A 19,276-nucleotide genomic window follows, 5' to 3' on the forward strand; every position below is an offset into this window, starting at 1 on the left:
AGTAGGAACTACTAGAGGTTGTAAAAGGCTTCCAGTAGGTAGGCCACCAAGGGGAGAACATGTAAGGTCTAAAAAACGAAAACGTAATTTGGCGACTAACGTGGCGCAAAATCAGGCAAATGCCAAGTCCCATGGATCAGGACACTAACACAGTTTTTTTTTTAAGTAAGTTATTTAAAACATCTGTGTCTCAAAAAAAACTGGAGATTTAAAAATAAAAAAAATATTAAAAGAAATTTGTGTAAAGTGTGTTTTTTTTGACGATAAATATCACCTTTTTTCGGCTTTGCATCATGTTACCAAACACCCTGTATATCCTTGAGATTCAATTCAAGAATATTTATGTATAAGTCTTATAGTTAAATTTGTCAATTCATGAAAAGCCTAGTCATTTCATATAACGTCAGCATATACCTAGCATAAAGAAAAAACATTGTTATGCTATCTGCCAAAAACTATGACAAACTACCTTAACTTTTCTTATTAAAATATAGATGTTAAAATAATTATTTGTTTAGATAAGCTGTTTATTTTAACATTTGTATATGCAAAAAGTAATGCGCAACAAACATTCTGACCTGCATTTGAGCACCGTTCAACATTCTGCCATCGTTTTCAGCACTACTTTGTGATTAGTTGGTTATTTGAAATGGACTTTGAAGTGTCAAATCCTATACCGGAATGTTTAAATGCTGCCGGTTTGTCTGACCATGAGGCAATGAGAGCTAATGAGAATAAGTTTGGACGCGATAGACTTTATACTAGAGCTAATTTCCGCAAATTCTCTTTTCTTTGCAATATGTCAAGTTGCAATAATGTATTGACTACTGTTAACCTACTGCATAGCATTTATCAAATTTTAACACTGCTTTTCCTGTTGTCAATATTAAGAAACGAAATAGAAAACCTTGGTATACTAAGGGTTTACGAGTATCTGGAAAAAAAATATGCGCTCCCTTTTTTACATTAGGAAATACGCTATGAACAATGCAACGTTTTTAAAATGTTATAAGAGATACCGCAAGATTTACAGAAACTCAATCAGAATGCCTAAGTGGACCTACTTTCAAAGGAGGATAAATAATTCCTCCAACAGAGCAAAAGAGTCTTGGAAGATTTTAAAGGGGCAAAAATAATGTCTTGGTTATTCCAAGTACCTTAGATTCCAATGTCCTCAATTCCTTCTACTGTAATATTGCTAGTAACCTTGCAGCCAATCTCTCACAAAAAATAGATCCTAGGAGCTATCTCAGCAATGTGGTACTAGCCGAATCTTTCTTTTTTACCCCCACAAGTGTAGAAGAGCTTAAACAGTTAATGGTTAATAATATTAAGAATAAGAGTTCATCAGGTTGGGATGGATTTTCTCTTAAAATATTTTCTGCTTTACCTCTTGTTGCTTTGCAAGTCTTGGCCGAGTCAATTAACTTTTCATTTATGTCTGGAGTTTTCCCAGAGTGCTTAAAAAGAGCAATGATTGTTTCTCTTTACAAGGGAGGCGATCGCGACTATCCTTCTAACTTTAGATCTATAACGTTATTTGGCTACTTTAGTCAAGATAGTGGAACGGCTCGTTAAGGTGAGGATGGTTTCATTTTTAAATAGGTTTGGCCTATTGAGTCTTCAGCAGTTTGACTTTCGTGAGTCTGTAAGCACAAATGATGCTATCTTTAGCTTTCTAGAGCACCTGTACAACCGACTGAATGTTGGTGAAGTGACTTGTCCAAGGCATTTGACTGCGTGAGTCACAGAGTGCTGCTGATGAAACTGGAGCTCTATGGTTTCAGAGGAACCGCCCTTGAGTGGTTTCGTTCCTACTTATCAAATCGTGTCCAGGCTGTCAAATTTAATGGTGGTATCTCTAAAGAACTTAATATAAATGTGGGTGTTCCGCAAGGATCAGTACTTGGTCCTTTACTTTTTCTCATTTATGTGTACGATCTGCCACAACTGCAGGTAACTGGCAAATTTACATTGTTTGCCGATGATACCACCATCCTGTGGCACGACTCTGATGTTTCTTAAATGGGGGCCAATATACGTGCAGATTTGTTAAAGATAAAAGACTGGGGTGACATTTAATGTTTCCAAAACAAATATCCTTAATTTTAAATGTAATACAAATGATATATGTTTAAATAATGAAGCCATCACCATGCCACCGTTCAGTAAGTTTTTGGGTCTTTCCATAGACAAGTTCCTTAAATTTGAAGACCATATTGTGAATGTATGTAGAAAAGTCTCATCAGGCTGCTACGTCCTAAGGGTTATTGCCACCAGTCTTAATTTCTCCATCGCCAGATCTGCATACTTCGCGATTATCGAGTCGCACCTTCGATATGGAATTTGCTTTTGGGGTTCATGTTCAAATTCACTTTTTAGTTCAGTGTTTGTACTCCTGAAAAGGGCCATTAGATATCTATGTGGGGCCAAGCCTCGTGACTCATATCGCCCGCTTTTTGTATGTCTGTAGCTCTATCATATATGGAGGTAGAAAGCTGTAACTTCCACTAGAAATAAGAGAACTTAAGACTGAAAAAAGCCTACGTACAAGGACGAACATATTTCTTGCCAGTAAAGCGTACTATAGTTTAGGTGAATTTTTTAATGATTAGCATTTAAGTATTTTTCAAAGTTTTATATAATTTTATTTTATTTTAAATTAGTTTCTCGTTTTTATTCCTTTAATGTACAGTCTATTGGCTTTGTCTACAACTTCTATGTTTATATTGACAATAAAGCATTTTTGAGTTTGAGTTTTGAGTTTGAATTTGGCATTTAGAAATTATAAAAAGATGGAAATCCGTGTTCTTTACCCATTTTAAATGCGCAACCAATGGTTTGTGACAAAATTTACAAAAATGAAAATTTTTGAAAAAAATTACATATATCTCAAAAACCATTCCTCCAAAATATGGCATGTGACTCCTCTTATTTCTTCTTTAAATTCCACCTAAAATCCAAAAATAGTACAGTACCACTTATATATTTTTTAAATAAGACCCCTAGAGTCAAAAATATACCACTCATACAAGAGTAATGAATAAAGATACAATTTATATAAAGGGTGTCCTTATTCCACTACTAGAAGAGATGCGTTCCAGTAATCATGAACACCCTGTATATAGCTAAACACTACTTATCCTATATCTCCAAGAAAGTCAGGAAATTCTTAAGACTATTGGTGTTACGCCATTTTTTTTTAACTTAACTAACCATACAACACTATATAAACCTTAAATATATATAATTTAATACTATGATATTTGATAATGAATTAATGTGGGCCTAAATAGGGTGTGATATTTTAAATTTGGCGCCATTTAAGCGAAAAAAAAACCAAATGGCGGAGTCCTACGGATTTTTACGTCCCACTGTATTATAATGTTTTATTGACACTATTGACAGAACGGTAATAATTGTTAAAATATGGCAGTGTTGTCTTTCTTCTAGTTTAGTTTAAATATGTACATAATTAAAATTGGGTTATATCAAAGAAAGTGAAGCATGTGTCCCCTCAGATTTCTTATTATTTTACGTAGAATCTAAATATGTAAGTGACAATAAATAGGGTGTTCCATTGAAAATAACGACGTTAATAAAATTTCAATTAGTTTGAGGGGTCACACTTTAGTAAAAAAAAATAAGTAAAGAAATAAAATTACAGTAGAGCAAGGTTGCCAAATTCCACTGAAAGTACCCATAACATCTGAAATCTGGCGACGTTGCCTATTATTTCATAAAATCCTAACATTATTTCACGTTTAACAATGAGGTTTATACACGATTTAAATATTTTTACAACAATTTATTACATAGACTAACTTACTAATAGAGATTATTATATAGTAAGGGTAAAATGTGCCATTTAATATATATATATGCTATACATGGGTTTGGAGGTGATAAAATAAATAAAATGTGCAACAAAATCCTTCAACAATAAACAAAAAATACATTAAAAATAGGCTTTTGGGCGAATGTACAAAGGATCGTTTTATCACAAAATATAATATCACAAATGTTATTTATTTATTTTGGTTATATATGTATATATTATATAGCGCAGCGTTTAAATACACACCTTCATATACCACTAGGGATGCTTATAAAACCCATATAAATGGCACAACTTGAAACGATTACCACCCTTATAAAACTAAAATTTTTGGAAAATGATTTTTATTTTTAGTGACACGCCCTTCTTCTCGAGTTCTTCGTTGTCCAGATTTCCATTAAATTCCATTGTTCTTTTCTATCCAACCTCAAAGATACGAGGGTTCCCGGAGGATCTCGAAGACGAAGGTCCATACTTGCTGACTCCTGTAATTAGAAAATATTGCTAAAATTCGCTTGAAACTTGAAAACTTCTGGACGAATTGATTTGGGTTTAAAATAAGAACTGTAGAGGGGTTTTTCAGTAATCAAATGCTTGTTGTTTCGTTTGATTATCTTCAATAGTTTCGGAGATATTTTGGTTTTCCTGAGGTTAGGGTCAGTTACCATTTTTGTCACGAAATTCTGGATGAAACTTGTACAGCCCTAAACAATAGTGTAATTAGTGTAATAAAAAAAAATTAATTAAAAGTGTAATAAACAATAGGGTGGCCCTAACTTTTGACTTATAAAGTCCTTTTTGTTTCATTTAAATGGTAAGAAGGAATGGAGTTTTTCGTTATTTTCTCCCACTGTATGGTAAAAATAGCAATAACTTCTTTCTTGGTCGTTTTTGGAAAAATTTTCAAAATACTTTTAATTTTGGCCTTAGAGGAGGTATCTATTACATGAATAAAAATTTTGATATTTCTCATAGATTTTGAGAAAATTGAGTTTTTTAAATAGAGGTTTTTCAAGATTTTCTCCCACTGTATGGGAGATACAATCAAAATTTATTTTTTTGGGGATAGCCCTTTTAATTCTAATAAAATTTTGTTTAAACAAATTTTTTCTTCGGCTCATAGACTTTCCTTAAAAAAATTAAAATAATATTTAAAAAAAAAAAAAAATATATTTCACATATGTATTTTTTCTGGCCTTACTATGGAAAATCGCAATTTTTGCAATTAAGCTTTCTTTATTGCTTTTTTGTGTTTCATACTTTGCAAAAAAAATTTTTTTGACTTGGACGTTTTTTCAAAATTTTTTATTTTACGACTTTGGCCCACTGTATGGAAAAAAATGTCAATAACTTCTGTCCTGTTTATTTTTGGTAAAAATGTGTGAAATACTTTTATTTTTGATCTCTAAGGAGGCACCCATTAAATAAATAAAAATTATGAAATTTCTCATAGGTTTTGAGAAAATTGAGTTTTTTAAATAGAGGTTTTTCAAGATTTTCTCCCACTGTATGAGAGATACAATCATAATTTTTTTTTAGTAAGAGCCCTTATTATTTTAAATACTTCCTATTTAATTTTTTTTGGACCCATAGACTTTGTTTAAAAAAAAAATAAATATGACATAAAAAAATAAATACTTATTTGCCTTAATTATTTTTTTTTGGCCTTGCTATGGGAAATCGAGACTTTTGTCATGAAGCTGTTTTTATAGCCTCTTTATGCTTAATATTTTGCAAGAAAATTTTTGTCATTTAGACATTATTTCAAAATTGATTTTTTTACGATTTTCTTCCACTGTATGGTAAAAATAGCAATAACTCTTTTATTGGCCGTTTTTGGAAAAAATGTGTAAAATACTTTTAATTTTGGCCTCTAAGGAGGCACCCATTACATAAATAAAAATTATGAAATTTCCCATAAATTTTGAGAAAATTGAGTTTTTTGAATTAGAGGTTTTTCACGATTTTCTCCCACTGTATCGGAGATACAATCAAAATTTCTTTTGCTGGTGATAGCCCTTTTTATTCTAATTAAATTATATTTTTCTTGGACGTATAGACTTCTCTGAAAAAAATAATAACCTGATTTAAAAAAAAATATTTATATTTGTCTTATTTATTTTTTTCTGCCTTTGCTATGGGAAATCAAGACTTTTGTCATAAGGCTTTTTAAATTACCTGTTTGTGCTCAATAATTTGCAAAAAATCGTTTTTTGATTGGGATGATTTTTCAAAAATTTCCAAATTTTTAGCTAGTTTTAGCCAAAAACCCAAAAAAACGCCAATAACTTCTTTCCTATTTATTTTAGGAAAAAAATTGTAAGATACTTTTTCGTTTTGGCTTAAAAGAGGCATCTATTACAAAAGATTCCGTTTAGTTATTCTTAATACTTTTCGAGATACTCCCATTATGATATGGTTCACCCCCTTATCCCATTTCTGGACCTTACCTAGAACGTTCTTAACTAGTACCGACAGCTCTGCCTTCGTTTCGGAGTCCCCTAGGAAAAGGATTTCGGCTATACGTCCACCTCGTGGCACACCTCCATGTAATCTGGATGCAGCATGATGTCCTTGATCATATCCTTAAGCATGGAATACCTTATTACCATGGGGTAGATTTTCGCATTGGTGTATTCAGTCTGCATTAAAAAAAAAAGGAATGAGTCGACAATAAAAAATCTAACGTCAACTATATACCTTGAGCTGTCTAATAAGGTTCCTCAGTCCCGAATACTTCTTGAGTAGCCTGTAGAGGTCGTTGGTCATCTGGGTGTTTTCTGCGTCTATTTGGGACGTTGTCATGTCTGGAAAAATGTTTGGATATATCTGAAATCATTTTGGGATATTCGTTATAACGTACTCTCTAGTCGTTCTATTCTCTCTTTTTTTTCTATGGCCTCCTCGGCGAGTTTCGTGGTGGTTTTCACACCCTCGCCCGACTTTTGGGTCTTTTCCATGATGGAGCACGCCCTCAGAACGAATGCCGGGACCGTTTCCTGTTTTTCCTGCTTCGGGATGTCTACTAGGGTCCAGTATTGGGTTTCCAATCGAATGACGTCCTGGAAGAATTTTTTGAGGGGTGCTTTAGGAGGATGAACAGGTCTATTTAGGTTTTGGGACAATTGGCTTTATCACCAATTCCGCCCACTGCATGAGATATATTGCCGAATTTTATTTTTTAGGAGAAAGCCCTTATTTTTTTTGAATAACTTTTATATAAGACATTATCCTCTCGGACCCATAGATTTCTATGAAAATCTTGCAATCAATTTCTTAATATGTAAAGAATTTACATTGCCAGATAAACAATCTATTGACAGTTCAAAATGGTGGACGGGTGCCATCTTGAGACATTAATCGGAGGAGGGTGCTGGGGATTAAACCCATGATTGAGAGCTTTCCGTAGGATTGGGATTTCTGCCGGAAGCATATTATTTACATTTTAACCTTCGCTGCAGACCGAGTAAACCGGATGTAAATTAGAAACCTCGGTAATCAGTTTAGTGCGGTCGCGGACGTAACAAACTTTTCAATTATAACGAAATCCCCCTGCTGCCCTAAAATCTAATTTGGGTTTGTTGGGATGCCATTGGACGTGGGAGGAGGACGAAAAATTACGGCTTTGAGTGAAAATCCTAAAAAGTTTCAAAAAATATAAAATTTGCCACAAAAAAGTGGTCAGTAGGGTCACTTTCGCTGAGCGAATTTTTCAATTTAAAAATCATGCTGTATCGTAACGTTTCGTACGTTCAATTCATCATCAGACCTCGCTTTTGATTCACGTGAAAATTTTTTTTAAATATCTTTAACGGTTGCGGAGATACGCTGGAAAATGTGTGTAAAACTGTAAAACTTCAATATTTCCTTAAAAGTTCAAATTGAGTGATTTACAATAATGCGTGTAATTTTAAAAGTTTTTGAGGCACAAAAATCGTTAATACCTCAAAATGTGCATCTCGGAACGCTACATTTTTGAGTATAAAGCTTTTATAAAAATCTCAAAGTAATTCAAAGATATTTCAAAAAAATTAAAATTTGACAAAAAAAAATGATATCGCTAGCATCACTTGGATTAAGCGTATTTTTCAGCTACAAAATCATGCCGTATCATAACGTTTCGTACGTTCGATTCATCCTCAGGCCTTGCTTTTAATTTGCATAAAAGAATTTTGAAAATATCTTTAACGGTTGCAGAGATACAATAGAAAATGTGTGTAAAATCGTAAAATTTCAATGATGCCGTTGATAAAATAAAAAATTATTAATTCTATAAGGAGATACAGGTGGAGCACGCCTGTAGTGCTGTTACCAGCGAACGTCAAGTTTATAAATCAAATGTTTCCATTAAAAGGATTTATGAACTTGACATAGTCAAGGGCCGTTGATCCATTGGCTTTGACCTTGGTTTCTTCTACGAAACGCCGTTTATAAAGTAAATATTTGTATATGTTATAATGACATATAGAAGGAGTGTCGTTGGGTGCCTACGTCAAGTTTATAAACCGTTTGTTTCTTTATAAAAAAAAATAAAAACCTGACGTCATCAAGCGTCGTTGCTCCGTTTACTTTAACGTTGCCTACACTACACTGTTGATAAAATAAAGACATGTATATAATATAAAGAAGGAGTACCGCCGGCAGGGCCGTTAACTGCGTACGTCAACTTTATAAATCGGACTTTTTCACCTGAAACTTGACGTTGTCAAGTGTCGTTAATGCATTTAGTAAAATGCTTGTAATTTCAGCATTTTTGAGGTACAAAAATCGTGAATACCTCAATATTTGCATCTCAGAAGGGTGCACCTTTGAGTGAAAACCCCTTTTAAAAATGTCAACGAATTTCGAAAATATTAAAAAAAATGTAAAATAGACAAAAAAAAATGGAGGTCGTTAGAATCACTTTATCTAAGCTGTAAAATCATGCCGCATTATAACGTTTCGTACGTTTAATACATCCTCAGACCTTCCTTTTGAATCACGTGAAAGAATTTTGAAAATATCTTTAGCGGTTGGGGAGATACAATGGAAAGTGTGTGTAAAATCGTAGAATTTCAATATTTTCCTTAAAATTTCAAACTGAATGATTTACAAAAATGCTTGTAATTTTAAAAGTTTTTAAAGGATAAAAGTCCTTAGTACCTCAAAATGTGCATCTCGGGACGTTACATTTTCGAGTGAAAACTATTTGTAAAAATTTCAATAAATTTCGAAAATATTTTAAAAAATGTAAAATTTGACAGAAAAAATTGAATGTCACTAAAATCACTTGGATTAAGCGAATTTTTCAGTTACAAAATTATGCCATATCATAACGTTTCGTACGTTCGATCCATCCTTAGACCTTCCTTTTGAATCACGTGACAGAATTTTGAAAATATCTTTAGCGGTTGGGGAGATACAACGGAAAGTGTGTGTAAAATCCTAGAATTTTAATGTTTTCCTTAAAAGTTCAAATTAGATGATTTACTAAAATGCTTGTAACTTTAAAAGTTTTTGAAGGATAAAAATCCTTAGTACCTTAAAATGTGCACCTCGGGACGTTACATTTCCGAGTGAAAACCTTTTGTAAAAATGTTAACAATATTCGAAAATATTTTAATAAATATAAAATTTGACAAAAAAATTGGATGTTGCTAGCATCACTTGAATTAAGCGAATTTTTCAGTTACAAAATCATGACGCATCATAACGTTTCGTACGATTGATACATCCTCAGACCTTACTTTTGAATTACGTGAAAGAATTTTGAAAATTACTTTAGCGGTTGTGGACATACACTGGAAAATGTGTGTAAAACTAAAATTTCAATATTTTCATTCAAAAAAATAGAGGTCACTAGAATCGTTTTAGGGAAGAGAATTTTTCTGTTAGAATAACGTGTCGACTGCTAAAATGTTTAAAAATCAATACTACTCAAAGTTTCGTACTTTTAATTCATTTGCAGACATTAGCGATTACAAAAAGACACCGAAAAACAGTTTTCAACTGTTTATAACTGAAAAACCGTCTGTCCAAAGTGTGGCATGTGAAAACCCCTTAAATTCTTCAGAAATTTACGTAGAATCCAACTTCATCAATCCCAACTCACCTTAATCATCGTTTTCAGCAAATTATACCTCTGAAAAACGTTATGGACATGTTTGCTCTCGTTATACTTGGTCATTAAACCGACCAGGGCCTTTTTGGCAGTATCGTAGGACTCGTCCATGCGCACCCTAACCGCACGCAGCCTCTCGTTCGTTTCGATCACCTCCTCCTTGGTGGCGCCGCTGGTCGTACCTTCGTCTTTCACATCCTGCACTATACGCCTCACGCTCTGCGTGAATTTCCCTACCAGATTCGTGGAACCTGTAAGAGAAATTAATTATATTAAATAACGAATTGATTCGCTTCGGGATTCGTCGATTGTTGCGCAACATTGAATAAATGTTAAAACAAGTTGCTTTCTGTTCCGAAACATGACAATAGAGGTGTTTAGAGGGAAACTTTAGTTAACAGCGAAACAACCGTGATAAGCGTGTTCCATTGTTCGGGGAGGGAAAACTTGCGTCCAAGTGTTTCGCGGTCACAATGCATTTACCACCCCCCTGTCCAGTATTCTCCGTTTGTCGGTCTATTTTATATTATTTTCTCACAATTTATTATCTCGGTGTAAATTATTACGTTTTCTCATTTGCATGTTCCAGGGACGCTTCCTGTATTTCATCTTGGGTTTTGGAATAGAAGACTTTTAGTAAAAGTAGTTTTTCGAGATTTTAGGTTTAAACGGAAGTAGGAAGTATAAATGATGGAATATTTAGATTCTACGTAAAATTCCAAAGGGTTCAGTCACTTATAGCCATACTTGGGTCGAGACGTTTATGAAATATTCGCATTAAAAGATTTCGTCATTTTTGACTTTCAATGGAGTCAAAACTGTTTAATATAGAGAAAAACCGTTTGCACTTTCCTATTGCAACTTTTTAAGCCTATACTAGTGACATATCTTGAAGCTCATTAGCAGTCAATTTTAATATAAAAAACCAAACAGGAAAAATATATCCCTGAGAGTCTGTTTTAATTAAACTCGAAACATTAGGTTATAGTAGAAGCATTATGATTCCTAGAGAGTTTTACTATGAATGGTATTGTAAATTGATGTGTTTTTTAGGTGGAAATAGATCAAAGGAGGTTTTCCTCGATAGTAATTCAGAACTGCAAAGTTTACGGTATGGCCTATCATTATTGTGCCTCTATCGATACTTACTTGAAAAATCGAATGAAACAAAATAGTTATATTGGTCACAAGTTGTTGTACAATTGATGTTTTGGTCAATTTTATCCAGATTTTGAAATATCCAATTTTTTATGGAAATGGCAAAAAAAATTAAAATATCCGACAATTTTTTGAGGGAATGGTAAAAAAATTAAATTATTTGACTTTCCTGGAGAAATTTTGAAAATCCCCCTTAGAAAAGTCATAATATTTTAATTTTTAGTTAAGGTAGAAGCCTGTAAGAAGCAAATTAACTTTTGTTTTAAAGAATAGCGAATATCTTAAATTCCACTGGTGAAAATTTAGAAATTTTTGGGTTTTCGGGTATTTTGAAGTTTTTCTGACTTTTCCTGAAGAAATTTTGAAAATCTCCCTTAGAACAGTCAAAATATTTGAATTTTTAGTAAATAAATTTCTGTAAGGAGCAAATTAACTTCTCTCTTAAGGAATAGCAAATATCTTAAGTACCAGTAGCCAGAATTTAAAAATTTTTCGATTTTCGATTTTTATGGAACTTTTTTTCAACTATTACTAAAAAATGTTGAAAATTCTCTTTAAAAACCTCAAAATATTTAAATGTTTAAATAAGGAATGCCTGTAAGAAGCAAATAATTTCACTCTTAAATAATACCGAATACCTTAAATTCCAGCAGTCAAAATTGAAAAAGTAGTATAATTATGTTTAGGATATATTTATTTGTAAATATAACTTAAATTGTGAAAATAAAGTCTTTATTATTATTATTACTGGTATAAGAGTTAAGTTAATTTCTTTTTTATAAAGGTTAATTTAATAAACAATCAAGTTTATTAACTTTTTTAAGAAGGAATTTCAAAATTTGTTAAGGAAAAGTTGGAAAAAACTCGAAAATCCAAATTTTTGATTATTGACAGTCACAGAAATTAATTTGTTCTTTACAGAAACTCCTTTTAAAATTGAATTTTAATTGGTTGTAATTAAGTATTTAGTAGAATCGACTTTAGTGGAATTTCTAGAAATTGATGGAATTTTTTTTTGTCATAATGGCTACATGCAAAAGCAAATAATTTTATTAATTCTAGAAAAATTAAAGAAATAAATATAAAGAGACTTTTATGCGCTTGTGATGCGTTTTCAGTGCAAATGACAATCCAACAGACTAAAATTCTATTTATATTTAAAAACTGTATTTTGTAAGTACTTTTTTCGAAAACTACTGGGAACTATTTGAGCACTCTGAAAAACCGTCAAACTAATGGAAAATTGCATTTTTATGGAAATTAGTGGAAATTCGCTTAAGACAACTCAAAAAGTCAGTTGTTTTTGACATGTTTAACTAGAGTTCTGTACATTCTTCAAATTGTATTTTTCTATCGTTTTTCGAAGTTTTTTTGACTATAATAATTCAAGTAATTTGACTTTTTAAGGGGGATATTCAAAATTTCTTTAGGAAAAATCGTTAAGAAAACTTGAAAAAATCCGACAAATCAAATTTTGATTACTGACACTCAATATTCGCTATTCCGTAAGAGTAAAGTTAATTTGCTCCTTACAGGCCCTCAGTTACTAAAAATTCAAATATTGTTACTTTTTTTAGGAGGGTTTTTAAAATTTAATTAGGAAAAGTCGAAAAACTTCAAAAAACACGAAAAATTAAAAATTTCCCAACTTTGACTACTGGTACTTAAAAGAAACTCCCTATTTTTTAAGAATAAAGCTTTTTTTAAATTGAATTTGTTCCTTACAGGGACTCCTTTACTGAACAATTAAATATTTTGATTTTTTTAAAGGAGATTGTTAAAATTTCTTCAGGAAAAATTAGAAAAACTTTAAAATACCCAAAAAATCAAAAATGTCCAAATTCTGTAGTACTACTAGTACTCAAGATATTGGCTATTATTTAAGAGTAAAGTTAATTTGCTTCTTACAGGGACTCCTTTAATAAAATTCACATATTTAGAGAGGAGGTAAAGTCTGAAAAACTTCAACAAATCTGAAAAATAACAAAATTTAAAATTCTTCTGAAATTTAAAATTCAAAAAAGAAATTTAAAGAACTTGGTATTCGAGGTAGTATGCTCATTTTTTTTTAAAGATTAGTTAAAGAACAGGTCTCAATACGTAAAATTAAACGAAATAAGGAACCAGGATTGTAACATAGGAAGCACCACGTGGAATTATTAGTGTTCGCAATATGTCAATAATTATTAATGATTGAATGGAAAGGTAATATCATAAAGTTTTGCTGATGACATGACAACTTTTTATTCAACTACTCGTCTCAGGTGAAAAATAAAATTAAATAGATCTAAGAGGCATACTTCATTGGTTTCAAAAAATTAAGCTCATATTAAATCAGTCTAAGACAAAATTTTTGCCATTTGCATCACACTTCACACATAAACCTCAGTTCCACAACTTAAATATTGAAGAAAATATTTGTATCTCAAAAACAGAAAATACAAAATACCTCGGAATAGTTTTAGACCAATATTTACGAGTGGACCAATATATTGAACATCTCATTTCTAAAACTAGGTATTTTCTTTTGGAAAATACACGACCTGTAGTTAAATTCTAGTCTCCATCGGTCCATTCAAGAATAGATTAATCAGGCGTGTCTTTGCAATATGGATGTATCATATTTCCTATCATATATGTAGTATTGTGACTTATGTATTTTCTTTATCTTTTAATGACTTATTATCAATTTGTCCAATTTTTGTAAAGACTAGTTGCTATACGGGATTGATATAAGCTTACAAATTAACTCTCAAAGCACTTACTAAAGCGTATTCCAAGTATGCTCAATAAGTCGAAATCAGGAGACTGAGCGGGCCAGTTCAATCTTATAAGAAATGTGTTATGGTTTTTTTATATTTTAAGTAATGTTATCGCGTAACTAGCTGAATTCAATATACTAATACTAGTACTTAAGCTATTCGCTATCCCTTAAAGAGAAGTTAATTTGTCCCTTACAGGGACTCCTTTACTAAAATTCAAATATTTAGAGTTTTTCAAGGAGGACTTTTAATTTTTTTTTAAGAAAAGTCGGCAAAACTTAGACAAATCTGAAAAATAAGACAATTTTAAATTTTGACTACTATAGTAAAGTTCAGTGCAACGATATATTAGAATGGTCACCCGTCAAAACACCAGCATTCCACCTGCCAAACAATGTCATCCACCTTCTATTTAAATTGTTTGGCCGGTGTCTGTGTTTGAATGCTGGTGTTTTGACGGGTGACCATTCTAATATATCGTTGCACTGGATTTTACTTAAGCTATTCGCTATCCATTCAAGAGAAGTTAATTTATCCCTTCCTACAGGAACTTCTTTACTAAGATGTCAAATATTTTGACTTTTTTGAAGGGAATTTTCAAAATTTCCTAAGGTAAAATCGGAAAAGCTTCAAAATATCCGAAAACTCAACAAATTTCCAATTTTGACTGCTGGTACTCAAGATATTCGCTATTATTTAAGAATGAAATTATTTGCTTCTTACAGGCACTCCTTACATAAACATTTAAATATTTTGAGTTTTTTAAGGAGGATTTTCAAAATTTTTTTAGGAATAGTTGAAAAAAAATTTCGCAAAACTCGAAAAACGAAAAATTTCAAAATTCTGACCACTGGTACTTAAGATATTCGCTATTCCTCAAATATTTATGGTTTTTTAAAGAAATTTTTTATTTTTTTTTTTAGGATGAATCCGGAAAACCCAAAAATTTTCAAATTCTGGCTATTGGTACTCAAGACATTAGCTATTCCTCAAGAGTGAAATTAATTTGCTTTTTCCAGGGATTCATTTACTGAAAATTCAAATATTTTAACTTTTCTAAGGGGGATTTTCAAAATTTCTGCAAGAAAAGTCGGAAAAACTTGAAAATATGCTAAAATTTAAAAATTTTCCAATTTTGACTGCTGGAATTTAAGGTATTCGGTATTATTTAAGAGTGAAATTATTTGCTTCTTACAGGCATTCCTTATTTAAACATTTAAATATTTTGAGGTTTTTAAAGAGAATTTTCAACATTTTTTAGTAATAGTTGAAAAAAGTTCCATAAAAATCGAAAATCGAAAAATTTTTAAATTCTGGCTACTGGTACTTAAGATATTTGCTATTCCTTAAGAGAGAAGTTAATTTGCTCCTTACAGAAATTTATTTACTAAAAATTCAAATATTTTGACTGTTCTAAGGGAGATTTTCAAAATTTCTTCAGGAAAAGTCGGAAAAACTTCAAAATACCCGAAAACCCAAAAATTTCTAAATTTTCACCAGTGGAATTTAAGATATTCGCTATTCTTTAAAACAAAAGTTAATTTGCTTCTTACAGGCTTCTACCTTTACTAAAAATTAAAATATTATGACTTTTCTAAGGGGGATTTTCAAGATTTCTCCAGAAAAGTCAGAAAAAAATTTAATTTTTTTACCATTCTCTCAAAAAATTGTCGGATATTTTAATTTTTTTTGCCATTTCCATAAAAAATTGGATATTTCAAAACCTGTATAAAATTGACCAAAACATCAATTGTACAGTAACTTGTACCAATATATACCGTAAACTTTGCAGTTCTGAATTACTATCGAGGAAAGCCTCCTTTGATCTATTTCCACCTACAAAACACAACAATTTACAATACCATTCATAGAAAAACTCTTTGGGAATCATAATGGTTCTATTATATACCTAATGTTTCGACTTTAATAAAACAGACTCTCAAGGATATATTTTTCCTGTTTCGGATTTTTATATTAAAATTGACTGTTAATGGGCTCCAAGATATATCACTAGTATAGGCTTAAAAAGTTGCAATAGGAAAGTGCCAACGGGTTTTCTCTATATTAAACAGTATTGACTCCATTGAAAGTCAAAAATGAGGAAATCTTTTAATGCGAATATTTCAAAAACGTCTCGACCCAAGTATGGCCTATAAGTGACTGAACCCCTTGGAATTTCACGTAGAATCTAAATATTCCATCATTTATACTTCCTACTTCCGTTTAAACCTAAAATCTCGAAAAACTAATTATTATTATTAGGTACCTATTTAACATTTTCTGATTTTTTTCATATAAACAAGAATATCTCCGTTATTCTTACCACCACATACAATTTAGATATACCATCTAAAAGAAAATTAAATTTGCTATAAGATGGGTATATTTAAGTTTTTGAGTAATTTTTTATACCGGGTGTTATCAGAAGTTAAATGTAACATTTGGGAAATGTGCAAAATTAGTGGTATCTTCTTCGTTGTCGTTCTTCTAAAATTTGGTAAATAGGGACATGTTTTTTTTTCAGCAAGAACTACTGCATTTATTATGCTTTCCAATGATATACTTACTTTTGTGATACCTATTTGTTTTCACAGCAAAATCATGGTCAAAAGAAAGAAAACCATTGAAAATTTTCAAATTTTATATTTCTTGATCTTTTGAGCACCAATGTGGTGAGTACTTGTATATCTATCTTCCCTAACACAACAACTCCAGAAATTTCCATTAGAGAAGCCGTAAACAAATAACATATCGCGATATTTATTCTTTAAGAAAAAAGGCAGGTTTTCCTTCTTTTGTAAATGGCAATGAATCCGCAAAAGAAGAAAATTCACAAACCATGTATTACTTGATTTTAAAACAAAAACATAGTTATTTACAATTTGACAAGAACTGTCATTAAGTTTTTACTTCGACTTAAAGTAGTTAAATAAGTAATTTGATTTAAACGTGCTTAAAAAAATAATGCCTAGTTTCACAAACATTAAATATCGGGCCATCTTATTTATTTACGGTGTCGCAAATGGAAACTCGCGGGAGGCAGCAAGGGAGTATGCGCTTCGTTTTCCTAATAGACGGCAACCCCATAGAAGTACATTTGCAGAAGTGTTCAGACGCTGTGGGGAAACTGGAGACAAGAACCTGCGGTTACAGAAGATAGATCTAGAAGTACTCGCCGTATTGGTGCTGCATTAAGGAGTCACCATTCCACTGTACATAGAGTTCTTAAAAAAAATAATTTGCATCCGTTTCATTTGAAAAAAGTCCAGGATTTATTGCCAGTGGATGGTGAGGTGAATTAGTTACAAGAGTGGAGAACAGATGAAGCAACATTTACAAGAGCCGGAATAATGAATTTAAGAAATAACCATATATGGCATAAGAAAACCCTTATGCGAATGTTGTTTTACATTTTCAGCATGAGATAAGGGTCAACGTATGGATAGGATTAATGAGAGGTCGCCTTTTCGGGCCTGTAATCCTTCCTGATCGGCTCAATTCCAATGAGTTTTCAAATTTATTAAATAATGACCTTGTTGACTTTCTGGAAGAAATCCCCTTAGCCGCTAGACAGGAACTTTGGTTTCAAATGGACGGAAGATACGGTCCGGTAAGATGGCCGCCCAGAAGCCCTGACCTTACGCCCCTTGACTTTTATGTCTGAGGCACATTAAAATCTAATGTTTATAGTATTAACATTAATACTCGAGACGAACTAATAATCGAATTAGTGTCTGTTGCAATGAAATGCGACAAAAACGCGTTGAACTTGAACGGGTTGTTGATAGTGTCAGAAGAAGATGCATCAAATGTATTGCACAAGAGGGAAGACATTTTGAATAATTGTTATAATTTTAGGTTTGTTTAATGAAATTTAGATTTTTTAATTTTGGTCAATCAAGAAATATAAAATTTGAAAATTTTCAATTTTTGTGGTTTTCTTTCTTTTGCCCATGATATTGCTGTGAAAAGAAATAGCTATCACAAAAGTAAGTATATATCATTAGAAAGCATATGAAATGCAGTAGTTTTTGCTGAAAAAAAACATGTCCCTATTTACCAAATTTTATAATACCAAAACGATAACCAAGAAGATACCACTAATTTTGCACATTTCCCAAATTTTACATTTAACTTCTGATAACACCCAGTATAAAAAATTACTCAAAAACTTAAATATACCTATCTTATAGCAAATTTAATGTTTTTTTAGATGGTATATCTAAATTGTATGTAGTGGTAAGAATAACGGAGATATTCTTGTTTATATGAAAAAAAAAACAAATAAATTTGATAAAATCAAAAAATGTTAAATACCAATGTTTAATCACCTCTTAAAGTTTGGCGGTTTTTATAATACCTTGTATATGACATTAACCTTAAAAGCCGAAATGATGGTACCACTTCCACATTCTTAACCAAAAACGACCATAGCACACGACCGTCAACGCGCTGCGGTACTAATGCTTTACCAGGGTATCTGTTAAGGTGGGTTCATGGTTAACCGTATATAAAAATACACGTAGTAGACGTACATATGTACCTACCATGGTGGTACCTACATAAACAACTTTTTGTTGATTAATGTGCTCTCCATTTGTTATTAGTAATAAATAAGCTGGTGTTGTGTGTTAAAATTTTAGCGGTTCTCGCGATTTTTAACAGTAAAGAGGTTAAGGACCCTCTTTTCTTTTTTGGTGGTGGTGGTGGGAGGACTTGTTTTGCTGTGTTTGTATTACAGGTAAGAGAACACCGGGTTTATGGTTTAAAAACGGTAGTACCGATGCTCAAATTGGTTATGTAAATATACTGCTTTGACGTCAGAACTGAAGGGGAAAAAAACCGTCGATTTCTCTTAAACTTTCTTGTTTTATGGGTCACCCTATATATTTTATTGTATTTTTAGATTTCCAGATTTATGTACTACTCCAAAGGTTCTGTTAGTCTTTTTTAAATAAATTATGCACTAAAGGTCGAGATACTGAAATCGAATCCAGGAGTGCCTTTAATAAACAAAGATTTTGTCTCTCATTGACAAGTGAATATCTTGAGTTCTAGTAGTCAAAATTTGGAAATTATTGATTTATGGACTACTCCGAACACTTGTTTAGTCTTTTTTGAAGAAATGACTAAAATCGATGCACTAAAAGTCAAGATATTGAAATTCTTATTCCAGAAGTGCCTGTAAGGAACAAAAGACTTTGTCTCTTATTTACAAGTAAATATCTTGGGTTCTAGTGGTCAAAATTTAGAAATTATTGATTAATGGACTACTCTGAACACTTGTTTAGTCTTTTTTGAAGAAATGACTAAAATCGATGAACTAAAAATCAAGATATTCAAATTCTTATTCCAGGAGTGCCTGTAAGAAACGAAGATTTTGTCTCTCATTGGCAAGTAAATATCTTGAGTTCTAGT

The 19,276-nt window shown here is 31.7% G+C and overlaps 2 protein-coding genes across 4 annotated transcripts in view; one reads left to right on the top strand and one right to left on the bottom strand.

Annotated features, from left to right (window-relative positions):
• Positions 1-1,273: 1,273 nt before the first annotated feature.
• LOC126741300 (uncharacterized) overlaps positions 1,274-19,276 on the bottom strand; it is a 66,668-nt gene continuing 48,665 nt past the window's right edge. For all 3 annotated transcript variants that reach the window (XM_050447692.1, XM_050447690.1, XM_050447691.1), the window contains 5 exons: positions 9,930-10,189; positions 6,702-6,900; positions 6,539-6,645; positions 6,289-6,480; positions 1,274-4,323 (listed from right to left, as the gene is read on the bottom strand). In XM_050447692.1, coding sequence (XP_050303649.1) covers positions 6,358-6,480; positions 6,539-6,645; positions 6,702-6,900; positions 9,930-10,189 — 689 coding nt within the window. In that variant the 3' untranslated portion in view covers positions 1,274-4,323; positions 6,289-6,357. The remainder of the gene's footprint in view (positions 4,324-6,288; positions 6,481-6,538; positions 6,646-6,701; positions 6,901-9,929; positions 10,190-19,276) is intronic.
• Positions 18,358-19,276, top strand: part of LOC126741299 (uncharacterized) — a 35,374-nt gene continuing 34,455 nt past the window's right edge. Inside the window, exon 1 of the mRNA XM_050447688.1 lies at positions 18,358-18,599. The gene's annotated coding sequence lies outside the window, so the exon portion shown is untranslated. The remainder of the gene's footprint in view (positions 18,600-19,276) is intronic.

The sequence above is a fragment of the Anthonomus grandis genome, chromosome 10 (genome assembly GCF_022605725.1).
Source record: "Anthonomus grandis grandis chromosome 10, icAntGran1.3, whole genome shotgun sequence".
Lineage (NCBI taxonomy): Eukaryota > Metazoa > Arthropoda > Insecta > Coleoptera > Curculionidae > Anthonomus > Anthonomus grandis.